The 14,697-nt window shown below is 41.1% G+C and overlaps 1 protein-coding gene across 4 annotated transcripts in view; it reads left to right on the forward strand.

Moving 5' to 3' along the window:
* Positions 1 to 168: 168 nt before the first annotated feature.
* NRP1 (neuropilin 1) overlaps positions 169 to 14,697 on the forward strand; it is a 155,710-nt gene continuing 141,181 nt past the window's right edge. For 2 of the 4 annotated variants that reach the window (XM_017535386.2, XM_017535385.2), the window contains exons 1-2: positions 573 to 1,136; positions 4,555 to 4,729. In XM_017535386.2, coding sequence (XP_017390875.1) covers positions 1,052 to 1,136; positions 4,555 to 4,729 — 260 coding nt within the window. In that variant the 5' untranslated portion in view covers positions 573 to 1,051. Of the gene's footprint in view, positions 278 to 569; positions 1,137 to 4,554; positions 4,730 to 14,697 lie in introns of those variants that run through there. The other 2 variants (XM_037740924.1, XM_017535384.2) reach the window with 2 other exon arrangements.

Genomic DNA, 14,697 nt, shown 5'->3' on the forward strand with positions numbered 1-14,697 from the left:
TCCCACTCCAGCCGGGTGTTCGCCTCCGTGCCCTCCAGCTCTGGGCGGGGGCGTCCAGGGGTGCCCTGCTGCTCCCCGCCACAGGTCTCAGGCTGGCGCGATGGGGAGTGGCAGAGGGTGACCCTGAGCTCCTCGCCGCCGCGGGCGCGGGCCCCGGGATTTGAAGTTTCGAGAAGCAGCCGCCACCTCCCGGGCGCTCCGCACTGCGCGGCGGCGGGATCTGCGCCTCCAGGAGCTGCCTGTCTCTCCCTCTGAGGGTGCAGAGCGAGCACGAGAGGTGGGCTGGCCAGACCCCGAGGCTGGCACCAACCTCTGCGCCCCTTCCTCCGGCGCCTGCACCCACGCGGCGGGGGCTCAGACCCCCAGCGCCTTCCTTCCCGCGGAGATCCCTGTAGGGTCTCCGGGAAAGACAGACAGACTGACTGGGAGAGCACTCGGAGGGAAAGTTGTTCCTCCCAGTCTCCTGTCAGGCAATTACCAGCGAGCCCGAGCGGGGAGAGGGGCGGGAGGAAGCGAGGGAAGGGCTCCGGGGTGGGGGGAGGCCGCAGGAGGGGAGGCGGGAGTGCAGTTGGTGAAACTCCTCTGTCTCCCGCTCATCTTTTCATTGCTCGCTCCTCTCCTTCCCGCAGACACCCGGACCTCCCCTGGGCGCCAGCTCTACGGCTCCAACGGGTCCAGAAACAAGCCGGATTTTTTTTTCTTCCTGGAAATTGGCTTTGGTGTGTGTTGCCCTACGTCCCTCCTCCCCCCCCCCCCCCCCTTTTTGAGACATGGCCGGGGCAGTGGCTCCTGGAAGAGGAACAAGTGTGGGAAAAGGGAGAGGAAGCCGGAGCTAAATGACAGGATGCAGGCGACTTGAGACACAAAAAGAGAAGCATTCCTCTCGGATCCAGGCATTGCCTCGCTGCTTTCCTTTCTCCAGGACGGGCTGAGGATCGTACAGCTCTAGGCGGAGTTGGGGCTCTTCGGATCGCTTAGATTCCCCTCTTCGCTGCGTTTCCCCCCACGTCCTCGTTCTCCCGCGTCTGCCTGCGGACCCGGCGAAGGGAGAATGGAGAGGGGGCTGCCGCTCCTCTGCGCCGCGTTCGCCCTCGCCCTCGCCCTCGCCCTCGCCCCGGCCGGCGCTGTTCGCAACGGTAAGTGACAGGCGGAGGCGCGGGTGACAGCGGCGCCCCGGCTCCGCCAGCCGGCCCCGGCCCGGGGCTCACGCGGGCTGCCCCCGACCTGCCGGGAACAGCAGACTCCGGGGCAAAGGAAACTTTTATCTGGGCGGAGAGACGAAGAAATGAGATGAGGCGGTTTAGAGCAGGAGGATTTCAGGTCCTTGGGCTCCCTCCTGAAGTTGATCATTGGGCTGTGGGGCTTTTCCTTACCTCTGTTACAAGACAGAGCTGCCTGCCTTCCCAGATCAGCACGCCAATTATCTTAATAATGTTTCCTCCCAAAGGCAATTAGAAGAGACTCCCTTTCAAAAATCTGATGGCTGTTGAAAGTTAATGAACACTTTACAAGAGATCTTACTTCCTGGTTCCTTTGCTGCGCCCCTAAGCCGTTTCTTCTGGTGGGTGATGGCCACAGACGTCGGTTTGTGGGTTGATGAAACTCCCTCCCCTGCCTTTGAAATCTTTCCTAATCTGTCTGGAGTATGACTGAAGTTACATAGTATCAATACAGGAATCTGATGTATACAGTATAAGGCACCAGGATATCTGAAAATCCCTACCCTAGCTGCAGCTTCCACTTAGCTTTTAAAACCACTCACTGTTAAGTAAATGAAAAACTATACTGGAGTATAAACAGTACCATGTAACCTAAATAATGTGTTTTAAAATGGGATCTGGTTGTAGGCATGTTTGACTTCACACTGTAAAGTAAGTGCAGGCAAGGGTATGCAATTATCTTTACAGTAAGTCGTCAGCAATTGTTATTAACTAATGATCAAATATTTACTTTTGTCTGGCTTAGATTTCAATCAAAGTAATTAGAAGAAAAGAACATCCACTACTTACTGTGGTATATTGTTTTAATAAGAGACCGCAAGTGGAGGGCCTCATACCAACAGGAATTTAAATCACATCTTTATGATGGAAGTTAATCTCTCTAATATGCTTTTTCAAGGTTTTGTGATTTCAGCAATGGATTTCCCTTAGCAGCTACCAAGCAGTGTTCTAAAGAGATGCTTGAAGCAAAACACATGCAAAAAAAAAAAATTATGAACATGGAGTTCAACTTATTAATGAACCCAAGTTGATGGCATCTTTCTGTAATCTGGCAGGAAAGCAAAACACAGGAAATTGTGAATGTAGAGTTCAATTTATTAATGAACCTGAGCTGGTAGCGTCTTTCTATATCCTGGCAGGGAGTGAAATAGCATTCTCCTCCAAATGAAAGAGCTCTAATGGCTGGACCAGAAATTATAGTAACCCCCTGTCTTCCCCAACTCCTGAGATTAAATCCATAGTGGGAGTGTTCACAGGAAGGATTGGAGGCTCAGTGCAAAGAGCTTTCAGGCTTTAGGTTGTGAACTACACATATATGCAGCACACACACGCACACACACTTCTTAATTTTCTTAGCAGAAATCTGGGGAATGCTGAAAATCTGGCTTCAGTTGGTGAGCTTGACCAGCAAAAGCCATGTTGCTATGCTTGAAGTGACCAGAGCCAGAAAATGCCTCTGTAATTCAGCAGCTCTCTTAAAGCCATGTCCACCTCCTCCCAGTAACCAGTGTCTGCTAAATTAATTCATTAACCTTATTTAGGACTAATGGTCCAGAGTCATTAGAAATTGCTCTTTCTTAATCAACTGCTAGAGAGATTTAACAGAGCCAGGGAGTCTAGCAGTCCACATTATCTTATTACACTGTCACTTTCTCAGAAGTCACAGATTAAAGAGCTCTGGTGTGGTACCAAGTCCACCTAAATGTCTTCTGAAGTGACTCTGTCGAGTGACTAGAACCAGTGCTGTTTTATTTCACTCCTGTAACAGATGCCAGACACTACCATGATGTTTGTCCAGAGCTGGGGGAGACAATGAGACGAGGTCACTTTCCAAGTTTTCTGCACATTCAAAATAGTGCAGGAGTCTCCGTAGAATCACTTAGCAGAATCCAACATGATCATTAGCTGAGATTTTGAACTCCGGTTGCAACATAATTTCTTCTTGGCAAATCTTAGGCTTTTACAAGCCAATGCAAAGGAAACCAATATAAGACTACCCCCAGTCTAAGGAACAAAGGTCAGAAGCACCTAGCAATTGAGAAAAACAATATAACCTATATTGTCTTCTTTTTAATTTATGAGAAATGATTTCTGTAATGCATGTAGCTTTATGCATTTTTGATGTGCACTTCATCTTTTCTTTCCATTTGACCTGGTTTTCCTGTAATAAAATTCTGTAGATTTATAAATTCACGCTGAGAGCAAAGAATGCCATTCTCTTTCCACAGGGAATCTATTAGATGCAATGTTAAAATCTTTATATACCATTACTGAAAATTTGTGATTGATAGGCTTATATATTTCACTGCTTTCATACCTGTTTCTCTTATATAGTTTATGCCCCAAATTGTTATTGCTCAAAATTAAGCATCAATAAATGTGGCAGCATTTCAGGCTGAGGCACTCCAGTATGAAATCCATCATAAAATGTGACGATGAGAATCTATGCTGAACAATAAAGCACCCAAGAGACTGGTTTATTTGGTTTATTTGGCTTCACTTGAGCGTTTTGTGAAATGAAGGCTCAAAACTAGTTAGCTCACCTTTCCCAGAATGTGAGAACATGGGTTACCATATGTGAAACCTAGACCTGGGTGGGGGGTTATTTTTCACCCAGCATTTAGGTCATTAGAATTAATGCCATGTGGCTATTTACTTTTCTTTCTGCCCCGTTGCTTTGATCTGATCTCCAAGCCTGAACAACTTTACTTGGAGAAGTAAAGCAGAATTATTTCTGCTTCACCAAATATACTTTGTTCTCTGTTGATTTGGATCTCAAGAGCAGAGATAACTCAAAATCACTTAGATTTATGGGCAGATAAAACAACAACAACAAAAGGTTTGGCTTTAAGCCAATCAAAGACAATCCCCACTGATCAATGACATAGACCAGGCTTATCATCAAAAAACAACACAAGGGGTCGAACAGCATCTTTCAGTCACTTTCCACTTAGAACTTGCTACTTAATGTGATTACACTTCTTGGGGGATAATTAAGTCTAGCAGAAGCTCCCAGGGGACCATGTTAACATCAATTGAGGGGATTTAATGTTTTTAATGCTAGAAGACCTTTTCCGTAGGAAGAAACTTCGGGGATGGGGGAAGAGTCCTCCCAGATCTAAGTTGGCTTTCTGCCTGAGTCAACCTTCCTGAGATCAAAGAGTGTCTTTTTGTGGAGCGTTACACTCAGGGCCACAGGAAGAACTTATGGGGACCTTTTAGAGTTCCCCATAAAAGGTTATAGAATGCTTAATAACTGGTCATTTATATATAAAGCTAGATTACTTAACAGGTTGCCAGGGAAAGATCTGCTAAAATCTTACTTTCATTGCAGATAAATGTGGCGATACTATAAAAATTGAAAGCCCCGGCTACCTTACATCTCCTGGTTACCCTCATTCTTATCACCCAAGTGAAAAATGTGAATGGCTGATTCAGGCTCCGGACCCATACCAGAGAATTATGATCAACTTCAACCCTCACTTCGATCTGGAGGACAGAGACTGCAAGTAAGTGGGAATGTTTTTGAACAGGGCATCACAGCACCATCTAGTGGTCCCGTGCGTCTACCGGGGAAAGTCAATGTGTACAGTGGAGGTTATAAATGGATCCAGGCGGGATTCCAATCTCAGCCAGATCATATGTCAATGGTATGGAAATTGAATTATGTTAAGTGATTTCTGAGTTCCCCAAACCAGGAAGATTATAGTTAAATGTGTAATCTCTCATACTCCTTCCTGTTAGCACTTGGTTTGGGAACTCTTTTGTTAAGAAATGTAGACAGTATGTATGTTTCTTTTTTCTTACTTTTTTTTTTCCTGGAGAGGGGAAGAACTAGAAACCCACAATCTCACTTGTGTTTTTATGAAATACAGTGGATCACTAATATACGTCGCATCCACAGAGACTGGGATTGGAGATTTCACTATCTGAGATGTATTGAACATTTTATGATTTAAGAACTGCATTCATCTTATTGAGTTTGACATGGAAAAAGCAAATTGTCATTGAATAAAAATAAGGCCGACAGGGTAAGCCAGACGAGGGTTTTTTAAAATGGTGGATGACTGATTAAGATACTTTTATGGAAAATGCTAAAAAATAATTGTTAAGACATGATGAATACAATGGAAACTCAAATACACATCAGTGTTTCATCCATCTACTTAGTCGTGCTGTCTCTTCCTATTGTTAAGTTTCTAAGCATCAATTTATGCCAGGTTTCATTACTACGAAGACATTCTTACTATAGAGACAGTCTAAATTATATTTCCTCACTTTATGTGAAAGAACTGGTATGTGGATATTGCTTTCCACAGTATCAAATGTATGTTTTTACCTCGCATGTAGCAGTCCACTCAGATACATGTTGCTCTTCTCTCTTGACAGCTAACAGACCACCTGTCTCTGTCTTGTCCACATTATCCCATTCTGACATACTAAAAGTGAGACTTGAACCTGAATATCCGTCTTTTATTAAGTTTGTGCATAAATGGTTTTATCAAAGGAAAATAATCTACTTAAATCTCAATTCTAAAGTGTTTCTCAGGGACTGAGAGGACTTCGCAAGTTTTAAAGTGGGTCAGTTTGGTATAATCGTATGATATCTATAGACTACTATTACCACTGGACCTAAATATTGTTTTGCAAGTATATTCATTGTTAAAGACATGCTATTTTCACTCACATTTCTTTTGGGAAAGAACCGAGTAATATCAAAGTCTTTCTACCTATAGAAATGCTCAGCAACCTGTTGAGTTGATGTAGGAAACTAGCTTTTCATGGTCAGGGAGATGAGGGCACTGGTTCATTCAACGTTTTGGTGCCTAGAGAATTAGCATAAAACCATAGGCTGATGATCAGTTTCCAAATATTCAGTGTATCGTACAGTGCAATAAAGTTATACCGATTCCAATTTAATCTTTGCTTTGTGATTCAGAAGTGCTTCAGGGTGTTACACTGACTTTCTAATTGTGTATAGAAATTACCATTAATAGTGTTCCAGTGACTGCTTGGAAACAGGGAGTTCATTGTATTGATTTATTTATTTTTGCTAATATTCTTTATGGTGGTTTTTACAGCGTCAATCACCTAGACAACCTGGAGATTTGTTCTCTATTATATTGATTTATTTCATTATTATTAGTAGCAGTAGTATTTGCTTTTGAACATGTTTAAACTGCTATAGGAGAAACTCTGGTGAAATATACTCAAGTAATAAAATTATTCCAAAATATGAAAGTGCTGTTAGAATTCAGTAAACTCATGTTTACTGATTCCTAATCTGGAAATCATGGCCATCAATACCTGTAATATAATACTTAAATAATTTAGAATAATCACTAGTTATTAGCAGTGGTGTGGTAGTAAGTGTTTAATAGCTGGCTCTTTGGAGAAGTCGAGTCAACTCCCGATTTGTACGTAGCACATGCCAATTTCTGTGGTGTAAATACTCTCATCATGGTCAATTTCAGACTACCCATGTGGTGTCACTGTGGCCAAGACTAGCAAAGAGATGTGCACAGTTGGTTCTTGTGAGCTGGTGGGCACCAGATCCAGCATACAATTGGAGTAGAAATTTAAGAAGCGAAGCCAGTTGAATCAGTTAATATATGTAAAGCGCTTACAATTCTATTTGCACACACATTTCTTCTGGTAAAGAACAGAGTAATGTACAAATCTTCCCACCCTTAGGAAGCGCTCAACAACCTGTAGAGGTGGTGTAGTGAACTAGCATTTTATGGTCAGGGAAATGACGACATCCATTCATTCATCATTTTGGTGCCTAGAGAATTAGCATAAATCCATAGGCTGATTATCAGTTTTCAAATAATCGGTGTATACTGATTATTACAACAGCATCTAGCACTATTGCAACAGTGTCTAGCTTACAATGGTGTCTAGCTCACAGTAAACCCTAAATAATTATTTGTCATAGCTTGGTGTCAGGTGGGGTGTGATGGGATTAAAGGTGCACATTTTTGGTTAATTTTCTTTTTAAAAAATACAATAAAGGATGATCGTAATTCATAGAAAATGACAATTTTAGTGACATCACTAAGGTATTTTAGAAACTGACATGGCCAAGAAGTTGTTACATTGCAATCTTATGATGGTGACTTTTTTTTTTTTTTTTTAATGCTGCAGAGTAAGGTGATTTCTTAATTGTCCCAACTGAGGCTTTGCTCTCTGTGAAGGTGCCATCTCCTGGTCAAAGCTGAAAGGCTGATATATTTAGCCTGATGAAGTCAATAGAGATTAGATCCATGGAAAGTATCTTCACGCTGTGTTTTGAAGTGTTGCAAACTGATCTTCTTATCAATGAGAAACTCCAGAAAGATATAGGAAGACCAGCATAAGGCGTTCCCTTCACTATCTTTCTAAGCTGATTTATATGAATGACCAGTGCTCAGTGTTGAAAGGTGCATTTGAGATTCTACAAACATGGTAAAATACTTACTTTTGTGATGGCTTTGAGAAGGACCCACAGTTTTAAATTTTACAAGTGATTAGAATTCCCCAGAAAAAAATAAAACACGAGAACACCAGAAACTCTTTGAAGAACACATTCATAGACTTCAAAGTTTAGATTCGACTCCTGAAAACATAGTTTTGTTATTAGGGATTTTTGTTTTGTACTTTATATCAGGCTATTTACAAAAGTGGATTTGGAGAGCCACAAAACTAGGTGTTGTAAACCACATTCAGAAAGCTGATGAGCTTTTACTTCTCACTCTTGTTAAGAACAAACTGTTCATCTTATTTAAGACATTTGATATTTTTCCTTGCTTCAGCCACAATATGTGTCTGTTGGCAGTAAAGCGTATTTGCTGTGCTGATGTCATGGGGTACCAGTAGGGTCAAGTCGTAGATAGGTAAGAGGGCTCCTTGAAATCAGTTATCAATATTGGTACATCTTTAACAACTTGGCGATTGTTAGAACATTTGGGAATATGAAACTAAACATATGTCAAACTAAATCTATTGATCCAGTAATGAGGTGATTTACATGTGATACACCCTGCATTTTCTCTTGAAATGGTCACTATTTGTATAGTCAATTTTCACCATAAGAAAGCTTAAGAAATCTCTGTCTTAGCACATTTGCTTATTCTGAAACATCCTTGAAACCCAAGTAAGCAGTTTTGTAGGGTGTAGGGATGGTTAAGTCATTAGACCAACCACATAATCCTGGTAAAAATATATATATATTTTTTTAATTTATATTTTTATTGTTTTACGTAAAATTAGGTAAAAAACATCATTTCATAATTGTAACGATACAGCACACAGTCACAACTTCTCATGAGAATAGCACCAAGACTGACCCAGTTCATTAGCAAATTATGGACCATACTTCAAGGGTGTATATTTGTTAGGAAAATTAAATGTGTAAGTTCTGCCCTCAGAGTTTTAAAATGCAACATTCTTTACGTATGCCACCACCGAATGAGGTTTCATTACAAATAAACATTAGAACCATGGTACTATAACCTCGTAATTCTTTTATCAAACAACGTGTGGTGCAAATCAGTCAACAGAGCTGTAGAGCATCTGCCTGCAGCTAACAGGACTAGGATTTCAACTATATGTATGCATGATTTTATTATTAGGGTGATAGGGTTCTAGAAAATGCTCTGACAGAAGAAGGTGTTGAGGGAGAGGAAGGAATGCTGATTTCTTTTTTGCCAGCAAAATCCTGCACATTTGTGAAGTGTCAAAGCATAATTAAAAGTAGAAGAGAAACAAAGTGACCAACAGAGAGTTCTTGGAAAGAGATGTTCATTGCACATTGTAAATGGCTCTCAGTGTTTACATGGAACTAGCTAGGTCTTACTCCGTTAAAGTTTTCTTCAGCGGTAAGGCAGACATCTTGAATCTCATAAAAATTTATATCTGTATAATAAACAACAATGTCGTTGATACGGTAGTTAGAATTTATGAAACTTCTCCAGTTTCCCAGCAATGCATACAATCAGCATGATAATTTATAATGGTTTGTGACAAATAGTGCTGAGCAAAGAGGTGTGTGGTTACATTCAGATCAGATGTCACCATCCAGGGAGCAATAAAAATTTCACAGACATTGGGTTAAAAACATTAAGGAAATGAATATGAAGCCCTAACAAAAGTCTAAAAAGGTGGTAGCATTGGGGAGATGAAACCCAGCAGTGCTTTTCCTACTGACCAGAAGAAAATCTTTCCTACTGACTTCCATGTCTGATTTCACAATGCCGTTTCATATCATGACATAGAGGCTTTTTTCGTCGACGATTTAGAGTTGTGATCTTGCCTATGTGTTACCAATAACAGGCATGTTTTTCCCAACTCAGCGTATTCAAAGGAAGATTACCTTCTTGTAACTTCGTAAGAAGTTTAATCATAGTGAAATTATAAGGAAATTGAGATAATCTTCGTTTCAGAATTCTGTTGGAATAATTCACACGTTGTTTCTTTAATGCTACTTTTAAAATTACCTAAAAAATTACAAACTTTGAAACAGCGCTAATCGCATCTATTTTCAGAGAATATGAATTTATGGAATGAAAGATAACCTGCCCTTGGTTTCTCAAATCTGATTATTCCTGCACATTTACTTATATAATAGTCACTTATTGGCATTTTTTGGAGTATAAATTTCATTTTTTGTTTTCCTCAGTAATGTTTTCTGTTTCAATTTTTCCTTATTATTTTTAGCGTGGATTTTTAAGGATTAATATGGAGTTTTTAAAATGTTACATTAAAATACTATTTATCTCAGTAACTGAGTTTTTGGCTTTTTGTATCCAAGGCAAGTGCCTCACTCTAGTCTTGTATTTTAGAGCATCACTTAAACAAAGTTCTGGTTTTAAGGAAAACAGTGAATATTTTAAGCCAAAATACATCTCTATTTTCCGTATGAAATAGAGAAGAATATGTACCTTTATTAAAGTGCAATATATACTTAGAAAATTACACAACCCAAGTACAAGACTTGATAAAATTTTGCGAGGTGGATACATACACAAAACCAATCCAGAAGCCAACATTTCCAGCTTCCTGAAAGCCCTCTGATGTCCATTTTAGTCACTAGCCTTTGTTCTTAAGGGCAATTGCTGTCTTAACTTGTGTGACTTCATTTTTATAAATTTCAAAATCAGGTAAAACTAACCTGGAGTCTTAGAAGTCTGTATGTACAGGCCAGGTGCAGCGACTCATGCCTGTAATGCCAGGACTTTGGGAGGTGGAGGCGGATGGATCACTTGAGGTCAGGAGTTCGATCAAAACCAGCCTGACCAACATGGTGAAACCCCGTCTCTAGTGAAAATACGGAATTATCTGGGCATGGTGGCACGCACCTGTAGTCCCAGCTACTCAGGAGGCTGAGGCAGGAGAATCACTTGAACCTGAGAGGTGGAGGTTGCAGTGACCCCTCTGCGCCATTGCACTCCAGCGACAGGAAGTCTGTGTGCACTATCCTTGAATATAGACAGTGACAGTCTTTGGAGTGGATCTAGAAAAAGTAGGTACTATCTAATCAAAAAGCAGAACCCTACTGATGCATTTTCTAATTTTTTCAGTGGCTATTGAAGGAAATATCTTGTCTTTGTTTCAAAGTTTTCAGTCTGGAGCCTGCTTTATTGTGAGGATTTTATGTGCAGGCAAATTCAGACACATTCTCCTTTGCCTTATTTTTCTTCATCTTCTGGTTTCCATCTCAGGTAACTTCCCAATGTGGGTAATGAGAGAGGCACCATCACCAAGTTCAAGTCAATTAAAAAACTATTGGTGGAAGAGTGAAGCCTCCTCAGAACAGCTGCTGGCCAAAGCCATTGCTGTCACTTGCAGCATCCTTGGCTGCTGCTCAGGCAGATATTATCCACTCTCTTCCTTCTGCTTTTTTTTTCCCCATTAGCACCAAATTTAATTTGAACAGAGCCTCGTGTGTTTAATAAAATTAATTGTCTTCATTATTCCTTAGTATAAGCAATCACATTTCATCATAATGAATTTTGAGTATGAGGAGGTTGTTTTGTGTTAGGCATTTCTGTAATTTAAAGAAAGCAACTTTTACGAGCTAAAGGAGAAAGTTGGTTGATATCTTATCAAATTGAATCAACATGTGCATGGCATTTCCAAAGAGATTTCACTTTACGGAGCAGGCACTTAACTGATCCAAGTGAGACATATGCCTTCAGCCGGCATGCACATTCTCAGCTCCTTCCTTTCCAGCAGAAAGCTTATACTTGCATGCCTGCTGACGTGGCTCGGTAGAACCACACACACAAACACATATGTGTGTGTAAAGGAAGCTAAAAAATAAACGTAACTAATTGCAAGGGTGGTCTTCATCCAGGCTGATCATTAAGCCTAAAGAAGAACAAGAAACAAAAATTCGTCTTTGGACAAGTTTCCAAATGCCTCCTGACTGGGTGTTTGTCATCCATCCTCATTCTAAGAGTCAGTGGCTTGGCAGTTCGCTGCACCTTGAGAGAAGGTTTCTCCTGCTCTTCTTTGGTTGATTGCCCTGTTTCTGGTATCTAGGGTACTAACTAGTATTGTCTTATGGTTGAAACAATTCAGAACCTTCACAGATTGCTTAGGACTTGAAGCACATTCATTCAGAGCTCTCCTAAATTCTGCAGAGGAGCAGAGGAAGAAAACAAACAAACAGAATATTTTGGCTTCTGCCCACTCAATTTCTTTATAAAGTTCAAGTCCATGGAGAACTTTTGCCTTATAACATGGTTTTCCTCCTCATCAAGCCCATCTTTATTGCTAGATTTTGTTTGGTCAAGATGTTATTTTTTTCTTTAATTTAAATAAGCATAGGGTGTTTGGAAAGGAATGATTATGTCTGGTTCTTTTTTTTTTTTTTGAAAAAAATATTTATTTATTTAAAACATAGAGAGATGGTAGGGGGAGCGTCTCACTGTGTTGCCCAGGCTGGTCTCAAACTCCTGAGCTAAGCCATCCTCTGCTACGTCCTCCCAAAGTAATAAGATTACAGGCGTGAGCCACCATGCCCAACCTAGGCCTGACTCTTGCTGTTGAGTTTTCAATATGCGCGCACGATGGGGCTGAGCACTCACTTTTCTCTCATCCCCATTTGACAGCTGAGATCCCTGCGGTTTGGAAAAGTAGTTATATTCACAGAACCCAAACAAACAGTTGCTGCACCACAAATCTTTCCGTCTTTGTGATCAAAGTCACACTTGGATGTGCCTTTTGAATGAGGAAATTCTCATGAAATGTTACCAGCTTATTTTTTCTTTAAGCAGCTCTTTTATTAACAAGTTCTCAAGAAAGTTTAGGAGGTGAAGCACATTCTGAGGAAGGACTGAATTTTTCAACTTTAAGTTTAGATTAAGTAAGCACTTGTGAAAACGGCCAGAAACTTTCAACCAGCTGGTGATTTTCCACTCGGTTGAAACTTGGCCAGGAGTGGTGGCTCAGATCTGTAATCCCAGCACTTTAGGAGATGGAGGTGGGAGGATCGCTTGAAGCCAGGAGTTCAAGACTAGCCTGAGCAACATAGCAAGACCCTCTCACTACAAAAATAAAAAATTAGCAAAGTATGGTGGTGCACACCTGTAATCCCAGTGCTTTTGGGGGCCAAGGCAGGAGGATCACTTAGGCCAGGAGTTTGGAGTTTGAAGTGACAGTGAGCTATGATCATGTCACTGCACTCCAGCTTGGGCAACAGAGCAAGACCCTATCCTTAATTTAAAAAAAAAAAAACAAGCAATTGTATAAAAACTTGCCTTAACTTGGGAATGGAAACCTTGGGGAGTAAATATCTAAATTCTAGTGCCTTTTGTTGATGAAGTTTGAAAGCACAAAGCACATATAAACACAATGTTATTTAAAGCCTGACAACCAGGCCCCACGTGGGTTTGATCTGTTCAGTTGGTAAAAGGATATATTAGATATCACTGTGTCCAATGCTTGGTCTCAGGCCCGGAGGTAAGAAGGCCGCATTCCCTTCCAAGCTCTGGTCATTTACTTAATCTCAGGTAAATACCAGGGAAGTGTTCTTCTCCCACAACTCCCTCATTCATACAATTTCAATCCTTGCATTTGCCACGGTGGCTCTGTAAGGGTTAAAGGGAGAATGTTTGCTCAGGCACTGGGTTCCTAGGAGAAATGGAAGAGTGTTTTCTGAGAAGAAACAGATGCTCCAGTGTATTTTGTTTTTATCTGGGCGGATACTTTGTACAAGCAGCCAGCCAGGTTGGAGGTGATGGCCTGCTGCTGCTGTGATAGACTGCTATGTCATGGGGAGAGCTTCCAGTCCCGGCTGAAAGAGGATGCTAACTGTCTCTCAATTCAAGTTCTTACATTTCTCCAGAAGAGCCAGAGATGGCAAAGGCCCGTCAATATAGTCATGATTCCAAGTCCTTGTCTGACTCTATGAGTAGGGACACTGTTAGGAAAGATACAAGCAACCCAGGGAATGTCTTAAAAGAATTAGATGTGGTCAAAATCTTAATCTTACATAGATGGCTTCAAAAAATTTAAAGGCACGAAATTCTTACATTTAAAGATAAAAAGAACACGCTCTTGACTCGAAGATTGAAAAACAGACACAAACCTGGAGGTGCTGAGGCTGACTTGGTCTGAGAAGAGATTAGGTTGTTTTTGATGTGGTAGCCCCTGGCTAACTGAGATCACTGTTTTATCTTTTTTAAAAAAAACCTCAGTTCATAGTTGTCTGTCTTTTTTATTCTCACATAAAGCGAGAAAGTGGGCATTTATTTGTTAACACATTTGGTCACAGAAAAAATGGTTAGCATAAATTAAAATGTAAATTTCTAGCCGGTTGCGATGGCTCACGCCTGTAATCATAGCATTTTGGGAGGCCAAGGCGAGTAGATCACTTGAGGTCAGCAGTTCAAGATCAGCCTGGCCAGTATAGTGAAACCCTGTCTCTACTGAAAAATATGAAAATTACCCAGATATGGTGGTGCTTGCCTGTAATCCCAGCTACTCTGGAAGCTGAGACAGGAGAATCCCTTGAACCCAGGTAGCGGAAATGACAATGAGCTAAGATCAGGCCATTGCACTCCAGCCTGGGCGTCACAGTGATACTCCATCTCAAAAATGAAATAAACACATAAAATGTAAATTTCTGGATCAACTCACTCTTTTGGAAAGATGGCAGCCAGTAAAACTGACAAATTCCAGTTAATGTGCCAGTCTGATGGCAGCACTCTATTTTGCCTTCCAACACTCATCTCTGTAGAGTCCTCATTCTAACTGCACAAGTGCCCATCTCCCCTTTGGGTGGCGGACTCCATCAAGACCAAAATCATGTCTTACTTGCTGGCATTTCTACCCTTCGCAGTCCCACGGAATGCTTTGCACATGTAGACACTGGTTTAAACGGCTGACACTTTTACTGAACTCAAAATCATGTATATGAAGAGTCAAGGTGAAAAACCGCAGTGTGTGCCTCCGAAGGGTCTCTGACCCACTGCAGGTCAGATGGAGAAGA

The sequence above is a fragment of the Cebus imitator genome, unplaced genomic scaffold (assembly GCF_001604975.1).
Source record: "Cebus imitator isolate Cc_AM_T3 unplaced genomic scaffold, Cebus_imitator-1.0 Scaffold92, whole genome shotgun sequence".
NCBI classification, from domain to species: Eukaryota; Metazoa; Chordata; class Mammalia; order Primates; family Cebidae; genus Cebus; species Cebus imitator.